This window comes from Urocitellus parryii, chromosome 9 (assembly GCF_045843805.1).
Source record: "Urocitellus parryii isolate mUroPar1 chromosome 9, mUroPar1.hap1, whole genome shotgun sequence".
NCBI classification, from domain to species: Eukaryota; Metazoa; Chordata; class Mammalia; order Rodentia; family Sciuridae; genus Urocitellus; species Urocitellus parryii.
Window position 1 is genome coordinate 32,303,621 of NC_135539.1, and position 23,879 is coordinate 32,327,499.

Sequence of the window (23,879 nt, forward strand, 5' to 3'; positions counted from 1 at the left end):
GGCTCAGTGGTTGAGAGCCCCTGAGTTCAATTCTTGGTACCAAAGAAATTTTAAAAATTTAGAAATCCTTTCACGGTTATTTTGGAGTACACTCCTTGTACACATTTAAAAAAAGTTCTCTGTGAAGCAGTATGTATGTTAGGCTGGTAGCAGCCTCGTGCATCTGTGTTTACTGCTGTCTTGATTGCCTCGTTTCTCTTTGGCTTGACTTAATTTCACATCACTTTGCTCATTGTGTCCCTCGGAGCAATAAGCTATGCGCTATGTAAATACCAGCAGCCCGGGTGTGTGCTAGGCCGCTCCACCTAGGTTTGTGCAAGAGCACTCTCTCATTTTCGCCTAGTGCCTTTCTCAGAAGGTATCCCCATTGTTAAGCAATGTATGACTAATCCTAACAGGAGTCCCAAGTGCTTAGTGTCCTGAAAGGAGACACACAGGGGACTGGAAGGACTGAAGAGTCACTTCCAGTTGGACTGGGGAGGAGGAGAAGTTGGACAACTAAGTCCTGTGGAATCCTAGTTCAAGTCTGAAAGAGAAACTCTACTTGCTACAACAGGCTGGGGATGAATGCCAGGTGCCACCTCAGAAATCTACAGGCAAGACTTTGGGCTGCTGTCTGACACCCCCACCCTCACCCCCACCTAGCTCTGGTGCACACCAGGCCCTAGAGCTTCTGTCCTGGTTCTCCCTCCTCTTTGCCAGCCACACCCACTCACATCTGTGATCTGTAGCTCTTCCCCGTCATCCATGTTGTCCACCATGGTGACACCTTGGCTGATCCAGTGGTATTCCTTGGGGTTGGGGACCAGCAGCAAACTCTCTGCCGAGAACAGCAAAGCAAGTTAGCAACTTGGTGACCTCTGGTTATTTTCTCTTTCATTTCTCATCCCTGTCTCTTAACGCCTTTCTCAGGCCAGCCGTGATGGTGGGATCACCCGGAGTCACAGAGGGACTGGAACAACATCACACAAGGAGCTTTAGGGCCATGAGAGGGTTGCAGGAACTTGGCTGTGTCCTCTGTCACTGGCCCCTAGTAGGCACCCAGTAGATAATTTGGGGAATAAGTAAATTTATATCTTTCTCCCTCCTCTCCTATAAAAAGCAGGTCACATTCTAATGCAGAAGGTAACACAACAACGACCTTGAGCAACACCACCATTCGCATAGAGTGCACATGAGAAAGTTGTTGCTTTTACAAAAATGCATGCTCGCTTCTAGCTTCCTTCAGATGTGTGCCTCTCTTGGTCTCACATTTTTAATTGTTCACTTTTGGAAGAGGAGCTAGTACAATAAATATTATTTCATTGTATCTCTACTATATTAAAAAAATTATAGCACAGGAAGGAAGATAAATGATGGCTACCAATTTGCTCCAATGTTAGGGAGGCAACAGGGCTTGGTGGGGAGCATGGTAAATGAGAGAGCTGGCGCGTCAGCCAGGGGGCCACCACCACTCAGCTTCCCAGATTAGTGGGAGGACAGGCTCTGAGGTACTGGCTCTTCTGCTGTTCTAAGAGAAACCAGGAAATTGTTTTTTTTATGTGAAATTTCCCAATTTCAAAATGTCATCCACTGATTTAAAAGTCCACTTGGTTCAACACACATAAAGCCTACCTGTGGGTGGGTTGTGGTACCCAGTACCCGGGTTAGAAAGTGTGTCTTCATCCCTCCTCCCACCTTATTTCCTGAGCAGGTCTGCCATGGATTTCTGAGCATGTCAGTGCCTGCATGAGGGCGTCCAGTTGAGTGGGTGAGTTACTCTGCTCTCCAAGCTGTGCACCATTGTGGGCTGGGTCTGTGGTTATGGCTCATGCAAGCACTGGTCCTGGGATAACCGTGGTCCCAGTCTGACCCCTGTGCTGCTGTCTGACCATCAGGCTCAGGGGCAGCATGTTGGAGACAAGAATCTAGAGCTTTATCTCCCAGGTCTACACCTTGGCCATGAATCACAGGCATGCCAAGGTCCCATCTGTGAAATGGGACAACCATGGCGTGCAGTGTCCCTCGACTATTATAAGAATGAGAGGTGCAAGCAGAACCCTGAGGAAGCTCCCGGCTCCAGTGGTTCCTGTAACTAAATCAAAAGGATCACCAAGAACCACAGGGGCGACCCAAGACCTTTCGCACATGGGAATCTTTTCATATGGACAAGAGAGGAAACGCTTGTTCTGGGGCAGGCAGATGGACACAGGATCTTTACCGACAAGTTCAGGCTTCTTATTGGAGAGAATCTGGTAGAAAATATGGTAGCCTCTCTCTGCTGCCTGCTGGGAGATGACGCGAGACTTCTCTAAGAGATCTGAAAAGCAAGGACACTGTGAGGACCATTCCATCTGGAGTTCAGGTCCCATGGAAAGTGGCACTACTGTCTCCATACAGCCCAGTGAAATTGCCCATGAGGGCCCCACTCTTCCCTCTCCCCAAGACACACAGCCTTGGGGGGGCCTGTCTGCCAAAGAGGGGAGCCCAGAGCCCTTGACAGGTGACCCTCAGAAAGGGCCTCTGATGCATTTTGTTTTATGCTTCTCTGTGACTGTTTTGAATTTCTTATTAAAAAAAAAAACAACAACAACAATGATCCTTCAGTTTTGCTTTGTACTCAAAAGGAAAGGCTTCAAAAACAAAGAACCTCAAAAATGACACAGCTGGTCCTGCCTTGGAGGAGCCTGACTTACAGCTCTCGATGTCAGCTCCGGCCAGCTTGCCTGTAGTCCCAAAGTGGATTCGGATGAACTTGCCCTGAGCAGGAAGGACAGGGGAGAAGATGTGAGGGCGGTGGCTCATACTGTAGGACAATAGTCGCCTCAGATTGGGGACACTTGTCAACAGCCCCTAGGGATTCCCAGGGGGATGTAACCAGGCTCTGCCTGGAGCTGTGATGTCCCGTGACAATGGGCAGAGAAGGAGTTGGACAGGTTGGAGCTAGATCCGGGGTTTGAGTGTTGGGGAGAGGCACGCTCAGCAGGAGAGGCTGGAACCCTTTGCAATTCTACCTTAGAGGCCAGGCCTTGTGGAAGTAGGGCCAGCCAACCAGGTGGCCTGGGGTTTCCTTATCAAGGGACATCCTATTCCTCTCCCTGACTTGTGTCAGGACCATGAATAAACATTCCCGGGAACAGGCTTCTCCTGGGTCTGTTCTCCATCACCTCTTTTTCTCACCTGCCCCCATCTCTGCCTGTTTTCTAGGGTCCCTCAGCTCAATGAGGGGCCCCTGGGAGGCTGGGGTGGCAGAGGAGAGACGGCTGGGATTGCTCTGCCATGAGCAGAACCTCAGGAAGTGACTCAGCTCACAGAACCCTAACCCTACAGCCACTAGTTCCAGAGTCTGACCAGGGACCCTCTCCTAGATCCCTCCATCCTGGAGGAAGGCCCCCACCCCCAGCTTCCTACTGCTATGACTCTCTGGCTTCCCTGCATGACTCCTGAGACCTTCTATCACCCTGTAGCCGAGTCTGGTGCCCTTGAGCAAATGCAAGTGGGTTCTGCTTGCTGATTAGACCCAGAGCGGTACTCCCTAAAACCTCTGGGAAGGAGATGCCCCGACTTGCCTCATCCTCGTCACCTTAATTTTCCATTTTCTTACTCGGAATGGGCTCACCACTCCCACCCTACACCCCAGGGAAGCCCATGCTACTGCTCACACTTACGAAGCGAGAGGAGTTATTGTTCCTGGTGGTCTTGGCATTCCCAAAGGCCTCCAGCACAGGGTTGGCCTGGATGATTTGATCCTCCAGGGACCCCTGGCCCAGAAAGAAACCCAAGGAGATGTGATCAGTCAGCTGCTGTCTGGGGACCCAGGGCTGAGGGGCTGATCTTGCAAAGGGCAATGGCTTATGTGCACAGAACCCAGGAGGGGAACGACCATAGGGAGGCTGGGAAATCAGGGCTGGGGGCAGATATAGATCTTGCCCTGGGAGGAGGGCCACTCCTGAGGAAAACCTGTCCCTCTGTGGCCCTGTGACTTGGAAGGGGGCTGCCTGGGGACACTGACAACCTTGATTCTTAGCTATTGTTCCCATATTTTGCTGATGGTGAAGACACCACTGAGTGAACCCCAAAACCTTTCTTCTCTGTATTTCTGCCTCCAAGGCTCTGCTATTCTCTGTCAGATTTTTAAAGCAGTCATTGTCCCAGGTAATGATCCTTGTGTTCCTGGGGGCAGCCAGGGCCTACGGAGGCAGCTTAATGAAGAGGCTGTGTTCCCCTTTCTCCTCTGCCCCTATCCTTCTGGGGCAGGAACCAAGGTCTGTGGCTGCCTCCTCCTGGTATGACCCCAGCCAAGTCACTTCTCTCTAAGCTCCATCTCATCAGCAGTGAAATGGCCAAGAAGAACGAAATGGGCTCTGCTACATGGTACCCTTGACCCCAAATTTACCTGGTAGGCCCTACCTTCTTATCTGGGGACTGTTTTCCAGTTCCTCCAATATTGGCAAAGTACTGGATGACCTTCTTCGTGTTCTCAGTCTTGCCAGCACCAGATTCTCCACTGCAGGTGAAAAACAACAGTGGTCACATGAAAGTAGGAGAGGAGTGTTGATCGTAGACAAGGGAAACCATAGAAAAGTGCATATTCTATTCCCATCTCACGCCCCAGCCTGGACATTCAAGCAGTGGGGAGGCCTGGGGGACAGGATCCTCCTACAGGTTTAGCAGGCACAGCCTCGGTGGCCCTGTCAAGCCCACTCACTGCCTGCAGAGTTTGTACAAAGTCCCCCAATTAATTCTGAGAAGGCTTAATTATATGTGTAAGGCACAGACCTAATTATATGTACATAGACTAAGAGACAGAAGAGACACTTACGTGATTAGCATAGACTGATTTTCACGATCTGTGGGGAAGAAAACAGCAAGGAGGAAGATGTAATTAGGAGACATTTAGAAAGTAGGCATTTGACAGTAGTCTAACCAAGCAGCCCTTTTTGAGTTGCACCCAGCTTCGAGAGTGGCCTTGTCCACATTTGGAAGCCAAAAACCCAGGATCCTGTGGCATCTGAGTCCATACGCCCATCTCTACATCATATACTTTTGTGGAAAGGGTGAAGAATGTACCAGCCACTCAATTTCTACCAGGCTGCTTTCTTCAGTCAGAAAACTACCCAGTCACTATCAACATCAAGAGAAATGGCCATAAAAATCACCTAAGGGATCTGGGGCTGTAGTTTAGTTGCAAAGCGCTTGCTTAGCATGTGTGAGGCATTGGGTCTGATCCTCAGCACCACATAAAAATAAACAAATAAAATAAAGGCATGCTGTCCATTTACAAGTACAATTTTTTTTTAATAACTTAAGGGAGACAATCTACCAGCAAAGAACAGCAAAGATCATACAGGTAATGGTTAAGAGTGTCAACCTAGCCTGGCGTGGTGACGCAAGCCTGTAATCCCAGTGGCTCAGGAGGCTAAGACAGGAGGATTGTGAGTTCAAAGTTAGCCTCAGCAACTAGTGAGGCACCAAGTAACTCAGTGAGACCCTGTCTCTAAATAAAATACAAAATAGGGCTGGGGATGTGGCTCAGTGGTTGAGTGCCCCTGAGTTCAGTCCCTGGTACCCCTCCCCTCCCCCAAAAAAAGTGTTGACAGCATCCCATAGGTTTGTGAAGACAGGGCATAAGTTGGGGCTGCTGCTTGGTGAGTGTCCAGTGTACAGACAGGTACCTGGTACTAAAACCACGGGCAGCAGCTGCTGCTCCAGGGTGGCAAAGAACCTCAACTGGAATGGGAAGGTGGGGGAGTTCAAGGTCAAGGTTGGGATCAGGTCCTAATGTACTTGGAGCCACAAGGGCCAAGAAAAACTTGTCTCCCACCCCCCCACCCTGGTACCAGAAGACCCCACCCCACTCACCCATGAGCATGTCATGGTAGGCATTGTCAGAGATGGAGAAGAGGTGGGGTGGCATCTCTGTGCGCTTCTTGCCCTTGTACATGTTGGCCACACGGGCCCCATAGATGGGCAGCCACCTGTAGGGGTTGACTGTCACACAGAACAAGCCCGAGTAGGTCTGGTGAAGAGAGAGAAGGAAGATGGTTAGCTGACCCTTCCTCCTGGTACCCTCTTCCCTCAGGTCCCCAGGGTCCCAGCCTATCCATCTCTGAACAGACTGAGAGAACCACTGATTTCTCTGAGACAGATAAAGTGGAGAGCAAAAATCAATCTCTTCATCAAGCAAAACAAAACTTCTCCTTAATACTTATTTGCTTCATTTTCTTTGGGGTTAATTATATAAATGGGTAACACAGTTACTCTATGGACACATCCACAGCAAAAAGTCCCCCCAACCTGCTGGGTGCCCAACTTTCTCCTGCCACAGGTAAGTGCTGCTGTTAAATTTTTTATATATTTTCCATTATGGCTGTGGATGTATATGCAAGCAAACTCAGAGACACATTCTCCCTGTTTTTCAAACAAAAATAATGCTCTATAATGCTACTTTATATCTTGATTTTTTCCCCACTTAATTATCTAGGAGATTTCCCCTGAGAGTTCCCTGAGAGATTTCTGGTGTTTTTAACAGACACAAGAGTCTGCACTTTGTAGACCCAGGTCCTTTTTGGTGGGCAACTGGGTTTAATTTATTCTTGAGAAGAAACCCCAACTTCTCTTTTGGCTCCAAGACTGCAATTTTGTAAGAAATAGTTCCACTTTAAAAAAAAAAGACAAAAAAACCCAATGTAGTAAAATAAATTATTGGAGGGAAGGGAGAATAAATGAGGACAGAAAATGGCCAAATCAATGGGTCTCCAACTTTCCCTTCTCTTTGTTTGGTGGTCACAATAACCTCCAATGCCTCTAGTCTATGCCTCTTTTCAATTCAACCTCATTTGCTTCTACTTGACCTTCTACTTGAGCCCACATGAAAATAATCTAAAAAATAATCTAAAAATAATCTAGAAAATCTAAAAAAATCTAGTTTCTCTTTAGCAGAGCTGTGATATGTTGAACTTTTAAAACGAAATATTAAATAGAACTGGAAGAAAAAGAAATGAGATAAAGAAAACCCATTGACGTGTCGAGAGCATGACACACGGTGTCTCATGTTGGAACTGTGGCCACTGAGTCACTCTTTACCTCCAGCTCTGTATCAGCTGGGAGCGGGGCAGGCAGCAGCCCAGAAGCCAGTTGTGTCCCTGTCCTGGTCAGGAGGGTTACCCGAGGGAAGTAGTTGGGGTTCAGCCCCCACCTGCCACAGAGGTGCTTTAATTTAAGGGGTGTCTCCCTGCCTTAGTCCCTCAGGCCACATTCTGCAGAGTCTACAGTTCCTTAATCCAATGACATGGTGTGTCCACCCACCAGGAACAAGGGCTTGACTATAGAATGGTCCAAAGTAAGCCTCAGCCCCAAGCTTGACCATCAAACCCACCAACATCCTCAGCCCAGGCTCCAGGATTAGCCAGGGATGGATGTAGTTCTTTCCCAGACCCAAGTTTCAGGGACACTCCATAACCTCCAGACCCAGAAAATATCTGTCACAGTTTCCCAGAGACCTTTCAGTACCACTTGGGGCTAGGTGCTTCTACAGGTCTGAATCCAGAAGCAAAATAGTATTAAAGTAGGATAAGACCGGTGAGCACAGCAGCCATCTTGGCTATAACCACAGACCTGGGGAGGGGAGATCCCCAGCAACCCTGACTTTGCAATTAGGCCCCACCTCACTCATTCCTACCACATCTAAAGAGGAAAACATCAAACTTCCTTAGACCAACCCACTGTGGAATTTAGCTACTGACATTTTCAGGAGAAAAAAAAAATCCTTTTGTCTGAGGATTTTTTTAGACACACTCAGCAGACTGCTTGTAGCTTGCTCTTCTCATCACCTCAGATGAACAGAAACTGAACTTCTTCAAGGATGCAGTCTGTTGTTCTTCCTAAGTCCCCTGGGAATGCACTTTTTTTTTTTTTTGTACCAGAGATTGAACTCAGGCGCATAACCACTGAGTCACATATCTAGCCCTTTTTATTTATTTTGAGACAGCATTCCACTAAGTTGCTTAGGGTCTCACTAAGTTGCAGAGGCTGGCCTTGAAGTTGTGATTCTCCCTCCTTAACCCTCAGAGTTGCTGGGATTATAGGCATGCACTTCATGCTTGACCCAGGGCTGCATTTAAGTCACATTTCCTCAATGTTTGTTGAAGAAATGGATGGATAGATGAATGAGTGGAAAGGTAGATGGATGGAGGGATGGGTGGATAGATCTATGAATAGATGTATAGATAGATGGATGGAAAGTTGGGTGACTGGATGGATGTATGGATGGATGAGTGATTGGATGGATGGATGGATGAATAAATGGGTGGACAGATGGATAGAGGAAAAAGGACTTCTAATAAGATGTCCAAGGGGCTGAAGTTGTGGCTCTGTGGTACAGTGTTCACCTAGCATGCATGACGCACTGGGTTCAATCCTCAGCACCACATTAAAAATAAAATTAAAAATGTCCACCTAAAACTAAAAAAATATATATTTTTTTAAAAAAATGTCTGAAATCACTAGGGGGAAATGATATTTTTATTGGAGGTTTTGAGGGATTGGGGGACATGAGGAAGAAGATTTCTGGCTGAAAGTTTTCAGCTGTCTATGGGGATAGTGCCATCATTGAGTTTACTGAAAGCCTGAGGCAGAAGTTGTAACAACAACAAAACTATGATCCCTGTGCCCTCTTCTGAGTCATAATGTACATTGGGAGCTTGGAAGAGTACAGTAGCTGCCCCACCCCATCAAAAGAGGCGCGGAAGACAAGTTCCCTCCTCCCCACCCTCATCCCCAAACTCTTGCTACTCACATAGATCCTCATGTGGGTGTAGCGTTGGCGAAGATTGTCCAGGACACTGGCCTCATTCAAGAAGGTCATGTCTGCCATGTCGCTGGCCTGGTAGAATTTGGGTGGGTTCATCTGCTGGATGTCATCCTTCTTCATAGTGAGTGTCTGGAGGGTCGAAACACAGCAGCATGTGCATTAGGAAATAGTGCTTTCATAGCTAAGACAGCATCCCAGGGTCCCACACACCCTCTGGTGTCCTGGAAGGAGCTGGAGTGAGGTATCCAGGGGGTCCAGCTCCTGATCCAGACACATCCCACTGTGTGACTTGGGATGGGGAAGGACTTCAGAGACCATAGCAGCCTTAACTGTGTCCCCTTTGAAGTAGGGAAGACAATAGCTGGTTGTTGGGAGAATGATACAGACCTAAGTGGGGTCATGAAAAAAGACCTTGTGAGCTATCACATTCCCTCCCTATGGTGCCGAGTGCCCCTGGGCCATGCGTTCTCTGCCAGCTAAGTTCATACTGGGAGTTGATCAGAGCTTGCTCTTTACTCCCAGAGACACTTTGTAGAGATGTCTTTTGGAACTGTCCCTGGAGAGTAAGTTTAAAGAACTTTCCATTGAGAGAGAGAGAATTCGGGGGGGAGGCATTTCCCTGCTCCCACCAAATCACCTTGAAGGATCAAGTTGAAAACAAGCAAGCAGAGAAGACAAAAAATGAAAACAGCAAAGAATGCTGTTGAATGGTATGTTAACTCCTGGGTGAGGCACCCTGATTTTTTTCATCTGTAAATGAAAACTAGCACCAGCTTTTCAGTTTCAGAATCTGAGACCAAAGAGGAAGACACGTGATCCAAAAAGCAAATATCTTTTGGTAGCTGGCAGCCTTAGATGTAAGGCCTGAATACATACTGGGATTTTCTGGGACTTTTAATAATTTATGAGTACAATAGGCAGATAATTTGAAGTCTTGACAGTTCTGGAAAATCTGCCCAGTAATGGACACCACCCCTCTGGAAAATCAAGCCGGGTTTTAATCAGAGTTCTTATCCAGTAGTTTCCAGATCTAAGGACCTCGCCCACATGCTTTGAGCTCCAACAGAGAAGGACTTTGGCTTCATCTTAGGGGCCAGGCTCTGTTCTTTCTACCCCACACCTGGCTGACTGGCTTGTCCACTGTGGATGCTCAAATAAATTGATTGTTTTCCTTAAATTTGCATCCAAACTGCCCCAGAAGCCCTGCTCCTATTGTCCATTATTTCTTGCAACACTACAATGCTCTTCCCTTCTGAAAAATGTTTCCCATGAGAGTCAATCTTGATTTTCTCATTCAAACCCGCTTTATGCCAACTATGGCCTCTTCTCTCTGGTGCCAGGCCTCTCAAACGCAGGCACAGAGAGAAGGGCGGCATGTCCTGGTCATCAAAGATCTCTGACTTCTTTTATTTAAGAAATTAATCAAGGACAGATCTCACACTTGCTCTTGGGAGTTCGCCATGGAGAACTGGCATAGTGATATGGAGGGGTCATGGGGATTTGAACCAAATACTGGGGGTTTGACTCCAAGCTCATCACTTGTTGTCTTTGTTACTAAGTTACTTAAAGACACTTTGTTCCTCTTTTCCCTCCCCTGTAAAATAGCGTCAATAAATCCTACCACATATAATTGTCAAAAGGATTTCAAAAACTGTCAAGTGTCTTCCCAGGAATATGCCAAGTGGGAGGAAGTGAGTTAGGGGTTTAATAAACCAAATTTTCTATCTACTTTCTCAAGTCATACCTCATCATCAGACATAGTATGGACTAGCAGATAAAGTGGTGTGTTGGTAAACCAACAGAGGGAGGTATATATGTAGAAATCCATGATTTTGTAGCATTTGCCAATTTCAGTGGTGAAAATACTTCCATCATGGTTGATATCAGATACCAAAGGTTTAACACAACTGGCCGTGAAGCCCTTGAATGTTTCCTGTTGGGCCTTTGTGAGCCAGCTTGGGTCTAGCATAGCAGCAGCAGCAGCAGCAGCAAGGGGCTCAAGATTCACCACCTGTCACTCATGCTGCTGAAGAGCTCATTGAGCCATGGTTGTCTGAGCCTTGCCCTACATTTCTTATGTCAACATGGGACATGGAACACACAGTTAGACTGTATGTTGGTGGGATGTTCACTTTTACTCTTAGAAAATAAATTCCATGTATGAGGTGCTTGGAACTTTAAAGATAAATGACTATCATGACAGTCCCTTACAATCATGTATCCAAAGTACTTTCCCATATCCTATCTCATTGGAATCCCCAGTCTGATGGAGCCAAAGTTTAGTGACAGAAAGTGTCTTACCCAGGGCCACATATCTTGAGTATAGTTGAGTCTGGAATCAAAGCCAGGATGGGGGACTCAGGGACATCTACTCTTTTTGCCTGCTGAGTAAAAGTGTATGCAGCAGAGGCCTGGGTCCCTGCCATCCCTAACACTCGGTTTCTTTCCAGAGATTATTCTCCACTCACCTGGTTGGTGATCGTCTTCACGGTGACTTGGTCACCTTGTTCAGACTGGATCTCCCCAGCAATAAAGCCCTCCTTCTCGTCTTTGACCCAGCAGGACCTCTTGATGTCGTATGGCTTGTTCATGGCTTCTATCCTCTCCTTGTCGGGAGGTGCCAGGAAGGGCATTGGGTCCACATCGTCCCCACATTCCCCTTTGTACCCACCAGGCATGGCAGCTCAGCTGAAGGAGAATCAGGAAGGAATTGATGGCCGGAAGCAGGATTTCTCCGGGAGCTGTGGAGGGAAACAGGGACAGACTGCAGAGGCTGATTGACAAACTAGAAGGAATATCCTAACAGAGGTAGGACTTGCTTACATCACTTTGGGTGTCTTGGTGACATTAAGTCTTCATAATCAAGAATAAAACATAAGCTAAATTCCTCACAGTCATGTCCTTATCACTAACACAAAATGCTTCTGCATCTCTCATCGTATGTTCCTCACATAAGGCTGTGAGGTAGGGATACAGAGAAGACAGGGCTGGGAGAGGTTAAATCAAAGCTATGGTTATTTGTTTGTTTGTTGTACTGGGGATTGAATGCAGGGGAAACTCTACTACTGAGCTACATTTTTATTTTTTAGCTTGATACAGGGTCTCCCTAAGATGCCCAGGCTAGCCTAGAACTTGCTATCCTCCTGCCTCAGCCTCCTGAGCAGCTGGAATTACAGGTGTGCACTAGCATACCCAGCTTAAATCAAAGGTTTTTAATCAAGGTTCAATGAATGGAATGAGAAACAATGATCACTAGGTGTTCACTTTCCTTCAGATACGAACAGAGGCCACAAACCACAGGGCCTATGCCTTGCTCCTCACAGAAATAACAGCTGTTTCCCTTTCATTTTAGAAAAGTCACAGACATGTCAAAATATTACCCTCACTTCAACTTTGAAAATATGAGACCCTCAGATATTGTTATTTAAATCTATTTATAAAGGACGCTCATTTTTAATGTCTCAGTAGCAGCATTCTGATACTATTGATTTCCTTTGCAGACCTGTGGGTTTTATTTTATGCATTTAAAATACTTATGAAGAGTCTCCGTCTTATGATGGTTCAACTTAGAATTTTTCAACTTTGGGATGAGGCAAACCCGAACACATAGGCATTGTGCTAGATGATTTTGCTCAACTGTGGGCTAAAGTAAGGTTTCTGAGTATGTTTAAGGTTACACTGTGATGTTGGGTGGGTTAGGTGTATTAAATGTATTTTCAACTTATGATATCTTCAATGTGTGATGGGTTTGGCAGGGTGGAACCCCATCATAAATTGAGGAGCCTCTCTAGTCTGAGGGTCTGTTGGCTTTACCAGATGTCAAGGATCTCTCTGGTACAAAATGGTGGCCTGGATCAATGATTATCTCTCCTAAAATAAGGTCAGCCTGGGCTTATGCCTAGGTTTCTTGGCTTCTAAGCCCAGTTTGATTAGGAAGGAGGGTCTCTAGGGACAGAGAAGCCAGGAGCCTCCCCAGTTTACCTTGGGAGTGAAGAACCAACTCAAAGTCAGTAAGGTTCTGAGACCTTTTTCCACAATGCTGTTCTCAAGGCCAGGAGTACAGCCTCCATCTTTAAATAACCCAGTGGAAGATTGAGGGCTTCTGGCTGAACGTTGGGCCCCTGCTCTACAGTGCCTCCTCCTCTCTTATGGAGTTCTTTGGTGTCTCCAAAAGAGGCTGAGTTGGGACAGGTAAGTGGTGGAGGTCAAGCCAGACTCCTCATCTCCCTGAATCCCACACCTCCAAGGCTGGGCAGATCAGCTGCATGAGAAGAGGAAGGTGGGGGTGGATGACTTGTGCCTTCACAGGCTAGGGAGCCCTTTGGCCACCTGGGGTTGAGTGTGGTCTCATTGGACAAAATGTTTCAAATTCAGGTAATAAAACCCGTAGAAATACCAAGGAAACAAAGGATATTAGGATAAAATTACCAAAGTATTAAAAATTCACAATATAGTAATATAAATGCCTCTGTAAAAATGCATCAAATAACATGATCTAGCAGCTGGTCTTACAAACGCTGTTGTTTTGAAGCAACGGTGAGAATTAATGATATTTCAACAATTGTAATCTGATACAAAAATAGTGACTTCCACTGCAGAGAAATGCTGTGGGACTGTGATTTACTGCCTGTGCTATGGAGGGTGGCGGATAGGATATGTTTCAGTTAAAGGTAGAGAAACCATGATGGAGTCACTTTCCCATTGAAGACCCCCAAACTCCAGGCTAAGAACTCCTGCCAGCCCCTCTGGGTCTGTCTTCAGGAGCAAAGCCCTGGCTTCTGCTGATGGCATCAAAGAGTCTTGGCCCACCATCCAGACCTCAAAGTCACTTTGAGCAGCTCAGTCCCCTTGTTGGGCTTTCCCCCTCCCCATTCCCCTTCTGGAAGCTGCAATTGCTCAACATAAACTTCCCTTTTGTCATTTGTCTTCCCTGATAGGACAGCTCAATTACATCATCCTTCTGTTGTCTAGTTTCTCTGTTCTAGTAAACATAGATGAAACCAAAATCCACATGGAAAGGAAATACACATATCAGCAAAGTCAGGTTAAGTTCACTCAACTTGTCATTAAGACCAAACATCTACAGCTGGACGTGGTGGCATACACCCGTGATCTCAGCCACTCAGGATGCTGAGGCAGGAGGATCACAGATTGGAGGCCAGCCTAATCATCTTAGGGAGACCCTGTCTCAAAATAAAAAAGAGTTGTGGATGGAGCTCACTGATAGAGTGTCCCTGGGTTCAGTCCCCAGTACAAAAAAAAAAAAAAAAAAGACAAAACATCTGCCCACATCTGGGTTTCTTTTGGTTGTTCTAAGGGGAAGAATGGGGATAAGGTATTCTCCTTTATTTATACCAGTTAGGAGGTGTATATAATATATATAATTTTGATACATGGTCTCACCGTGTTGCCCAGAATGGCCTCAAATTTGCAATACTCCTGCCTCAACCTCTCAAATACCTGGGCTTCAGGTATGCACCACTATGCCTCACTTTGTCTGTATTTATTTTCTTTTTAATTATAGTTCTTTGATGAACCACAAGCTAAGATGCCATTGCTTTTGTCCCCTGGGACACAGGTCCCTCCAGCCAGTCACTTCCCCGAGGGACATGCAGGTCTCTGACATCATGTTCCGTCCCTTTCGGTGGCCACTGACCTCCTGCTCTGTCCTCCCGGGACCCCTGCATCCAAACCACTCCTGTCTCCCCAGCAAAATAGTTTCTCTCGGGTGTCTCTGATAACCAAGACCCATGTTTAAAATTCACAAAACACAAAACAGAAAAAATTTAGCTCATGAGATGAAAGTGACTTCAGAGGGAAAAATGTCTTTTTCCCAGGCTGGTGTTCCCAAAATGCTCATTGTCACTGCCCCTTGCTCTCCTGTCATCACTATGTCCCCTTTCCTTGGGAACTTCCTGTCTGTTCTCTATCGCACCCCATCCTGGTTTCCATCTCCCCCAGCAGCCCCACGGTACTTACCTGAGACCACACCAGAAGAGACTGGGTGTCCTGTCGAGCCTGGCCATCCCCTTTTAAACCTGCCCAAAAGATCTGAGCCAGCAAAACCTTGAGAAAGTAAAGAACCCCTCAGGGCCCCAGTGGCCCAGCTGGCCTCCTCTTCCAGGGCCTGACGGATGCTCCTGGGTCCCTGTGGGGGGATCGGTGAATGTCCTGAATCCAGGACATTTACTTTCCTCCCATTGCCCTTGTGGGGAAACTGATGACCTCAGCCAGGGGTGCAGGCTGAGGGCAGAAATAGAACAGCTGGGTAATGAGTTTTCCTCTCAAAGATAAAGTTATAACTGCACCAAAGGAGCGGCCGACTCTCAAGGGGCAAAACCTGGGTTGACTCAGCTGCAGCCTTTGGCATGGCTGAGCCCAGGGAACCAACCGGCTGATGACTTGGTCCCTTCCACATGCTCGGGGCCGAAGGCCCATGTCAGCTCGGACTTCACTTCTCCAATAATGCCATGGGCCTCCTTCAGCCCTAGTGGCCAGCAGAGGCCATGTGGCATCATGGCTCAATGCCAGCCCCGAACCCCAAAGCCCCACCTCTAAGTCCTCTATGGATTTCTCTGTGGCAAGTCCCTGCTCCCTCCCAGCTTGCCTTTCCCATCTGTAAAATGGGTGGCTGGACCTACAGACTCCAGGCATCCTCTGTGCTCTCTCAAGTTCAAAGATGGCTTTTGGGACTGGAGGGAGGAACTGCCTGGGGGTTATTCCTCCTGACATCCACTATTAGCCATATCTATCCCTCAAAACTCCCTCATTCACTTTTTTTAAAAAAAATTAAGGTGAAATTTACATAATATAAAATTCACTACTTTAAGCAAACAATTCAGTGGCATTTAGTACATTCACGCTGTTGTGAAACTGCCACCTTGAATTTCACAACATTTTCATGAGCCCAAAAGGAAACCTAGTACCCTGGCCATCCCCAATCTGCTTTCTATCTCTGGATTTGCCTGTTCTGGCCATTTGATACATGGGATCTACACTATGTGGCCTTTTGCCCCTGGCTTCTTTGACTTAGCATGTTTTCCAAGTTCATCCACGTTGAAGCACAACTCGAGACCTCTTCCCTTTGTATGGCTGAGTAATAATCCATTTACGGCCAAGTGCAGTGGCGCACTCCTGTAATCCCAGCAGCTCAGGAGGCAGAGGCAGGAGGATCCCAAGTTCAAGGCGAGATTAGGCAATTTAGGGAGATCCTAAGCAACTTAGTGAGACCCCATCTCAAAATAAAAAGCAAAAAGGACTAGGGATGTAGCTCAGTGGTAAAGCACCCCTAGGTTCAATTTCAAGTACCAAAATAATAATAATAAAAGTAAATAACAATCCGCTGGTGGATATTCTGCCGTTTCAGTTGATGGATGTTTGGGTTGTTTCCACCTTTGGGCTTCTGTGAATAGTGCTGCCATGAGCACACATGAACCTGTATTATTGAAGCACTCATTTTCCATTCTTTTGGATATTTATCTGGAATGGGATTGGTGGATCGTATGGTAATTCTGTCCAGGTTCTTGAGGAAGAGCCAAGTTGTTTTCCTCGGAGTTGAATCATTTTACACTCCCGCCAGCAATTCACAAGGGTTTCAATTTCTCCACATCCTCACCAACACATCTATTTTTCTTTCTTTCTTTCTTTTTACTCTGCCATCCTAGGGAGTATAGAGAGGTACCTCATTTTGATTTTAATTTCCCTAATGACTGATGCTGTTGAACATCCTGTCATACATCTTCTTTCGCCCATTTTTAAATTGGATTGTTTGTCCTTCTGTTATTGAATTATAAGTCTTTAATATTTTGGGTCCTAGACTTTTATCAAATATATGATTTGTAAATATTTTCTCCCATTCCGTAGGCATTTCCAGTTTCTTGATATCTTTTGAGGCAAAGTTAGTTTCAATGGAGTCCAATTTATCTATTTTTGTCTCTTGTCACTTGTACTTTCGGTGTCATATTTAAGAAAACAGTGCCAAATTCAAGGTCTTGAAGATTTGCTCCTATGTTTTGTTCTTAGTGTTGTACGCTTTTTGCTTTTATATTCAGGTTGTTGATCCTATAATTCACTTTTTTTAAAATTGTAGATGGACATGATACCCTTATTTATTTATTTATTTTTCTGTGGTGCTGAGGATTGAACCCAGTGCCTCACATGTGCTAGGCAAATGCTCTTACATTGAGCTGCAATTCACTTTTTTTTCAAGAATTTAACCTTTATTTATTTGTTGTTGTGTATTTTTTTTTTTTTAATGTGGTGCTGAGGACCCAACCCAGGGCCTCAACCATCCCAGGCAAGGGCTCTACCACTGAGCCACGACCCCAGTCCCTACAATTCACTCTTAAAGGAGAAAGGAACCCACCTGGAGCAGGAGCCAGTGAGCAGAAACAGGATCCTGCCCCACCAAGATCCTAGGAAGGGATGTGCCGGGAGCATGAGGTTTTTCTTCTTGCCCCAGTCCTAGTCTCATGGGAAAAGGCACACTCTGGTGGGGTCACCATATTGAGTTTAATAAAGAGAATTTACTGAGCAAGGGAAGGTTAAGGGGACCCAACAGGAGATGTTGAAGCAGTCCCTGGAAAAGTGACAGGAAAAGCCACTGCACCCTGGATCTGGCTGCTGTGAAATCTGTGACGCTCAGGGGCACAGAGCAGCCATAGCCCCCAAAGGCCAGCAGCCCAGGGCGAGCTTGCCTCTCCCTCCTGCTCACCCATGTCCTCCCAGCATCTCCCCTGGCCAAACCCAGCCAGAAGCCAGAGAGCGGGGTCCTGAAGGCACCAGTAGATGTCAGCCTCCTGGGACACAGAATAAAGGGGCCAAGGGTGGCAAATGAATCTAAAACAGGAGCATCCAATGGGTGGTCAATGTGGCAAAACCTGCTCCTTAGTCTCTTGTGGGTTGAGCTTCTCACAGGGGTGGGGTGGGGGTGTTTATGGTCAGCATTCTAGAAAGTTCCATTTTGGAAAATGTGTTGGTCTGTGGAAGGCTCCCAAGGTAGCCATCAGATGATGACCACCTCCCAATAAGTGGGCACACATAACACTTTCCTCCTTCAAAAACACAGTCAGAGCCAGGCATAGTGGCCCATGCCTGTAATCCCATTGACTCAGGAGGCTGAGGCAGGAGGATTGCAAGTTCAAGGCCAGCCTGGGCAACCTGGTGAGACCTTGTCTCAAAGTAAAAAATAGATAGCGCTGGGAATGTAGCTCAGTGGTAGAGAGCTTGACTAACATGCCTGAAGCCCTGTATTTTGTCCCAGCATTGCAAAAACAAAAAACAAAACCAAAAAATTAAAACACAGCATGCACTGGGTAGAACCCCCCAGCTCATGGTATCTGGGGAGAGTTTAGTGTTCTTCTATAGAAAGCAAGAGCTTAGGTCCCTGGAGGAAAAAAGTCCTTGGACTCACGGTTATTGTTGGTACAACAGTAAAAATAAAAGGTTCCTGGGTCCATTAGCTCATTTGGATTCTTCTGACAACCTGGGAAGGTGGATGGGACAGGTGAGTAAGAGCCCCCTTTTAGCAGATGAGAAAACAGAGGCTCAGAGGGGTGAAGCAACTTGCCCAAAGACACACAGTGAGTCATCACTGAGATTTGGCTTCATTTTTCTTTCTAGTGCTTATCACCATCTGACAATGCGTGATAGATCTATTAGATCATTCTCAACTCTTTTTCTCATTAGAATGTAAGTGTGCAAGGGCAGGGGTTTTTCCTCCCACACTCACTAAACACAAGCACAGCTGTATGGGGACATACAGCCAGACCACAAAGTAGGCCTGCTAGCAGCCCCTGGGTGTCCATCTCTCCCCTCTCTTTCCCTTCTTCCTGTCTTTCTTCAGTTCCTTGTTGAGCTCTGTGCCAGTTACTTGCTAGACATTAACTGGATGCTTTCCTCTGCCTTCCAAAATTTGTAGCAATTCCCTCTTGGCCTCTCATGGAGAAATGCTGAGCTAAGACAGCCTGGGAGGGCCGAAGAGACAGGGAGACAAAGGTGGCCAGGTGAGGATCAATCCTGGGTCTCCACTCTACCCCACCCCCGCCCCATGCTGAACCATGCCCTAAGCCTTGGCTAGAACTCAGTTCTCAGGCAAGGCATTTCAAAGTAAGTCAGATCCCTGTCCAGGTCCACAGCCAGGAAGCCAAAGCTGGAGATTTCCTCCGGTGTGCTAGCCCCAGGGCTCCTGGAATAGTCCCCTTTCTATGACTTGGAGTGGCAACTAGTGGATGTTCCACAGGGCTGGCCTTTCCAGCCTAGGAAGCCCCCACCTTGGGACGCTCCACAGCCACCCTCTCCACATACTTCCTGAGCATCCAACAGGGCCAAGCTCCAAGCAGGGTCCTACAGCTTAAGAGGCTGACCTGCCCATCCAGGGTGGTGGAGGGTGGGATGGGAGCCTGGTCTTCTCTCCTCTCTTAGCATCAGAAGTGAGGCCTTGCCCAATGGGCTGCTAAATTGGCTTCAAGAACCTTCTTAGAACCCAGAAGTCTCCCAGGTGGAAAGAGTTGCATGACTTTGAGTTTCAGTTCTGAATTTGGGCAAACTCCTCAACCTCCACGAACCTCCATCTCTTCCTTATAAAATGGGAATAATGATATAATAACCATAGCTGGCCTCACAGACCTCATGAAGGAAGGGATCCAGTGGGATGTCCGACGTGAAAATGCTCTTTACAGATTTCAGCTCCTGGGGCTGGGGTTGTGGCTCAGCGGTAGAGCGCTCGCCTAGCATGTGTGAGGCACTGGGTTCGATTCTCAGCACCACATAAAAATAAATAAATAAAGGGCCACCAACAACTAATATTTAACAACAACAACAAAAAATTCAACTCCTCATTGGGGACTAACCATGTTGGGCATCTTTTCTCTGCTTACTTTCCACAGATGTATCTTTTTTGGTGAAGTATCTGTTTAGATCTTTGCCTATTTTTTTTTTATCAGTTTGTTTTCTTGTTATTGAGTTTTGAGAGTTCTTTATACAGTATCTTCTAGGAAAAAAAAAAAAAGACCATTATCAGAACGTAATGTGTCAACATTTTCTCCTGGTCTATCGCCTGTCTGGAGAATGCTTTTTGGGGGGACAGGGAGTACCAGGGATTGAGCTCAAGGGCATTCGACCACTGAGCCACATCCCTAGGGACAGTATAGCAGGGAAGGAGAGTAAGCATGCTGGGGGATGCACTTCGACCTTAAGCAGGCCTCTCCGAGGTGACATTTGGGTAGAGCCTGGGTGGAATGATGGAAGGACTGGGAAAGGATAACCTGGGCAGAATCAACAACCTGTGCAAGGGTCCTGGGGCTGTGGGTCTGAGTGTGCTCAAGGTGCTGGGGAAACAGCATAGAGGTGGGGGTAACGGGGCAAGTGGAGCGTGGGCCAATGCTGGAGTTAATGGGAGTTTTGTTAAAGGGCTTTAAGCAGAGCATTGTGGTCCAACTCCTGTCTTAGGCTGAGACATAGTCAGGTGACAGTGTCTTGATACAGAAGACCCTTTTAGACTGGACCACAGAAAGTCCAGATCTTGGACCCAGACCTTTAAGCTTCCCCCACATCCTCAGCACACAGTTCTAGTGGGTCCTGACCCCAGGTTGCAAGCTGGAGTCTACCACCCCCTGCCTCTTAAAATGGGCTTCCAGACCCCAATTATTATTGAGGGAGAGCAAGGCTCAGGATTTCCTCTGCAGCTGACTAGGAGCTTATCACATTCTACTAGTGTAACACAGGCCCCAGGAATCTGTATTTTCACACGTTCTGAGTGATCCCTAAGTGGTCATCCTGTCAGGAGGCAGTCTTTGGAAAATGCTCTGTGGGTTGTATGGCTGTGCATAACTAGTGACTTTGCCTCCACGTTTAATAGCCATTTGGCAGGCCATTGGACAAGGCCTCATTTCTGACGTCAAGAGAGGAGAGAAGACCAGGCTCCTATCCCACTCTCCACCACCCTGGATGGACAGGTCAGTCTCTTAAGCTGTAGGACCCTGCTTGGAGCTTGGCCCTGTTGGATGCTCAGGAAGAGTATGGAGTGGGTGACAATGGAGTGTTCCAAGGCGGGGGCTTCCTAGGCTAGAAAGGCCTGCCCTGTGGAACATCCACTACTTCCACTCAGAGTCATAGAAAGATGGCCATTCCAGGCTATGTCACAGGGACATGGTCTTTTGGGGAAAGTTCTAGGGCTATACCTGGAATATAGTCCATATTCAATGTATCGTGCCTATTATTTCATTATCTTAATAATAATCTCCCTTGCCTGCTAGTCTGCTCCCCTGGAGCACTGTCTGTCTGAATGTTGTTTCTAGAAGTTGGTTTACTGGATTCAAGTGGCAGCTCAAGCACAGAGCAGGCAGCTGAAATCTCTCAAACCCCTGGGCTGCTGCCCAAACCCCGTGCTGCCATGAGCCTTGGGAAACCCCGCATGGAGTCAGGTGGCTCTGAGCTGGCTTCTTCTGAAAGGACCAGAAGGAGAAACTTCCTGGAAATGGCACTGGATTGTCAAACAAAGAGCAGGAATGAAAAGTTAGAAACAATGTCCATATTTTTGTACTGAATCAAGTCTTTGCCTTAGCTCTTCAATTTCTAGATGTTTACTCTCAGGAGTTAACCGCCTCATTCAGTGAACCATGACTTAGGTATTAAAAAATCCAACAGAGTTTGCATCATACTAAAGCCATTGAAAATGTAAACACTGGCGGCATGGACCTAAATAAAGCAAAATCAGAAACTTCAAGTATGGTTATTGTTAAAAATCAAAGTTTCATAAGGGACAAATAAGTTTAAAAATCCTGTAATTAGGGCTGGGATGTGGCTCAGTGTTTGCATGCGGGAGATCCTCGGTTCAATACCAGCCCTACCCCCCCAAAAAAAGGTCCTATAATTAAAAAAAGAAAAACCCACAATGTCCATGTCCATCCATAGGGGATTAGTTACATAAAAGCCAGTGTCTCCATAGAGGGGATTTTTTTTTAAACTGAGGATTTTTTTTTTTTTAATTCCTATTCATTGTCATGGAGCAAAGGTCTCTAGAACAACTCAAATCCATTGTTATGCAGTGGGGGCTTCTCTAGAAACCAAGATAAGGTCAGATATAAGAATGAAATAAATAAACACAAGAAAAGTAAAAATAAGAAGAACAAAATAAGGAAAGATAAATAAGATCAAGGAGGGTTTATCTGAAAGGGTGCCCAGCCAGGGAGACAGGGAGAGGTGAGATTTCAGGTGATTTAAAAAAAAAAAAATTTTTTAAACATTCTTTTAATGTATCTATGTTGCCTGATGGCTTTTTTTTTTTAAATGAGAACTATTTTTAGAATCTGAAATTATTTTTAATGAAGAGGGAAAGAAATACCAGTTGATGCCAAGACGCTGTCCTTGGTTTCCACCCCTGGGATGGTAGTGGGAGGGTCCCCCCTGGCAAGCTCGAGAAGGCACATTCCCAGCTGTTGTTTGCCCAGTGAAGGAGGGAGGAGGGCATCCGTGCCCTCCCAGGAGGGGTGCAGGATGAAGCCTTGGCATGTGCACTGTGTGCTCCTTGAAGACCAAACATGGACATAAAGTCTGGGCCCAGAAATAGCCCCTTGCCCCTGAGACCCTTGGAATTCTGCAGGGTCATCTCAGAGAGGGAAGAGCCAAGCAGGTGGTTGCTGGAAACTTCCTTCCTGGCTCTAAAAGGGAAAATGGGGCCTGGGACAAGGGCTGCAGAGGTACTGAAGCCCTTCACAGAAGCCAAGTCGGGGGCAGAGACAAGCCTGGGATCTGGGCAAGGACTTCTCCAATGTCATTTCAGCTTGAAGGATTTCCAAGCTAACTGGAGTTTCCTATAGAATGTGGATTCTATGGGTTCCCAGAAATATGGCAATCGAGTCTGCTGAAGATTTATTCAGGTATACAGACACCTTGTTCCTGTCCACCCTCCCAGCCCCCCATACCACATTTAAATCTATATCTCAATTTTATTTTACTTGGGATTGCCATTTTCATTTTATTATCTTGAAAATATCTAAAAAGTTTTCCAATTTTTTATGACCTTTCCTCTTCTCTTTCACTCCATCAGCCCAACATCATTGCTGTTTGTCAAGAAGTGTTTAGCCGGGGCTGGGGATGTGGCTCGAGCGGTAGCACGCTCACCTGGCATGAGTGCGGCCCGGGTTCGATCCTCAGCACCACATACCAACAAAGATGTTGTGTCCGCTGAGAACTAAAAAAAAAATAAATATTTAAATTCTCTCTTTCTCTCTCTCTCTTAAAAAAAAAAAGAAGAAGAAGTGTTTAGTCTTATTTTTTCAAAGGAGAGAGTCTCTTTGTTTCCTATGAATCTCTCAAGGTCAGATCAAGCCAGTGTCTGGAAATCTTAAGTGGATCCAAACGCCCACTCAGTAGGGGTGAGCTCCCATTCATCCAGCCAGTGCCTACTTAAGACACTCTATCTAGGGCCTGGGACTGGACTCGAACAAACTTTAGCTTTATTTTCCTGTACTCTATGAAGACACCATGTCTCCACGAGACATCACAGGGAATGAAACTTTAAAGACCTGCCTCACAGGAGTGTTTGTGAAAACTGACTGGTTTTCCTGTAATCCCAGTGGCTCAGGAGTCTGAGACAAAAGGATTGCGAGTTCAAAGCCAGTCTCAGCAAAAGTGAGGCACTAAGCAACTCAGTGAGACTCTGCCTCTAAATAAAATACAAAACAGGGCTGGGGATGTGGCTCAGTGGATGAGTGCCCCTGAGTTCCATCCCTGGTACCAGAAAAAAGAAGAAGGAGGAGGAGGAGGAAGAGGAGGAGGAGGAGGAGGAATGGGAGGATATTGCAAATTGTAAGGCCCTGGACAGGTATGACCATGGAACATAGTATGGGTTAGGACCATTGCCCTGTCCTGAAGACTCAGCCCTATAGCTTCCTTGCTGTGCCCCAGAGCACATTATTTAACCTCCCTTGTCCTCCATTACCCCATCTGTGACATAAGTACGTGAATCACCATGCCATGTTTTTTGGCTGGAGGGCGGTTCTAGGGTTCGAACTCAGGGCCCCACCCCTGCTAGGTCAGGGCTCTACCACTGAGCTGCACTCTCACCCCTACCCTGCTATGACTTAAG

At 46.6% G+C, this 23,879-nt stretch overlaps 1 protein-coding gene across 1 annotated transcript in view; it reads right to left on the reverse strand.

Moving 5' to 3' along the window:
- Myh16 (myosin heavy chain 16) overlaps nt 1-11,469 on the reverse strand; it is a 57,793-nt gene extending 46,324 nt beyond the window's left edge. The window contains exons 1-9 of the mRNA XM_026404152.2: nt 11,260-11,469; nt 8,777-8,920; nt 5,842-5,998; nt 4,802-4,829; nt 4,390-4,486; nt 3,648-3,740; nt 2,676-2,739; nt 2,201-2,299; nt 717-820 (exon numbers count right to left, since the gene is read on the reverse strand). Coding sequence (XP_026259937.1) covers nt 717-820; nt 2,201-2,299; nt 2,676-2,739; nt 3,648-3,740; nt 4,390-4,486; nt 4,802-4,829; nt 5,842-5,998; nt 8,777-8,920; nt 11,260-11,469 — 996 coding nt within the window. The remainder of the gene's footprint in view (nt 1-716; nt 821-2,200; nt 2,300-2,675; nt 2,740-3,647; nt 3,741-4,389; nt 4,487-4,801; nt 4,830-5,841; nt 5,999-8,776; nt 8,921-11,259) is intronic.
- Between the last annotated feature and the right edge of the window lie 12,410 nt (nt 11,470-23,879).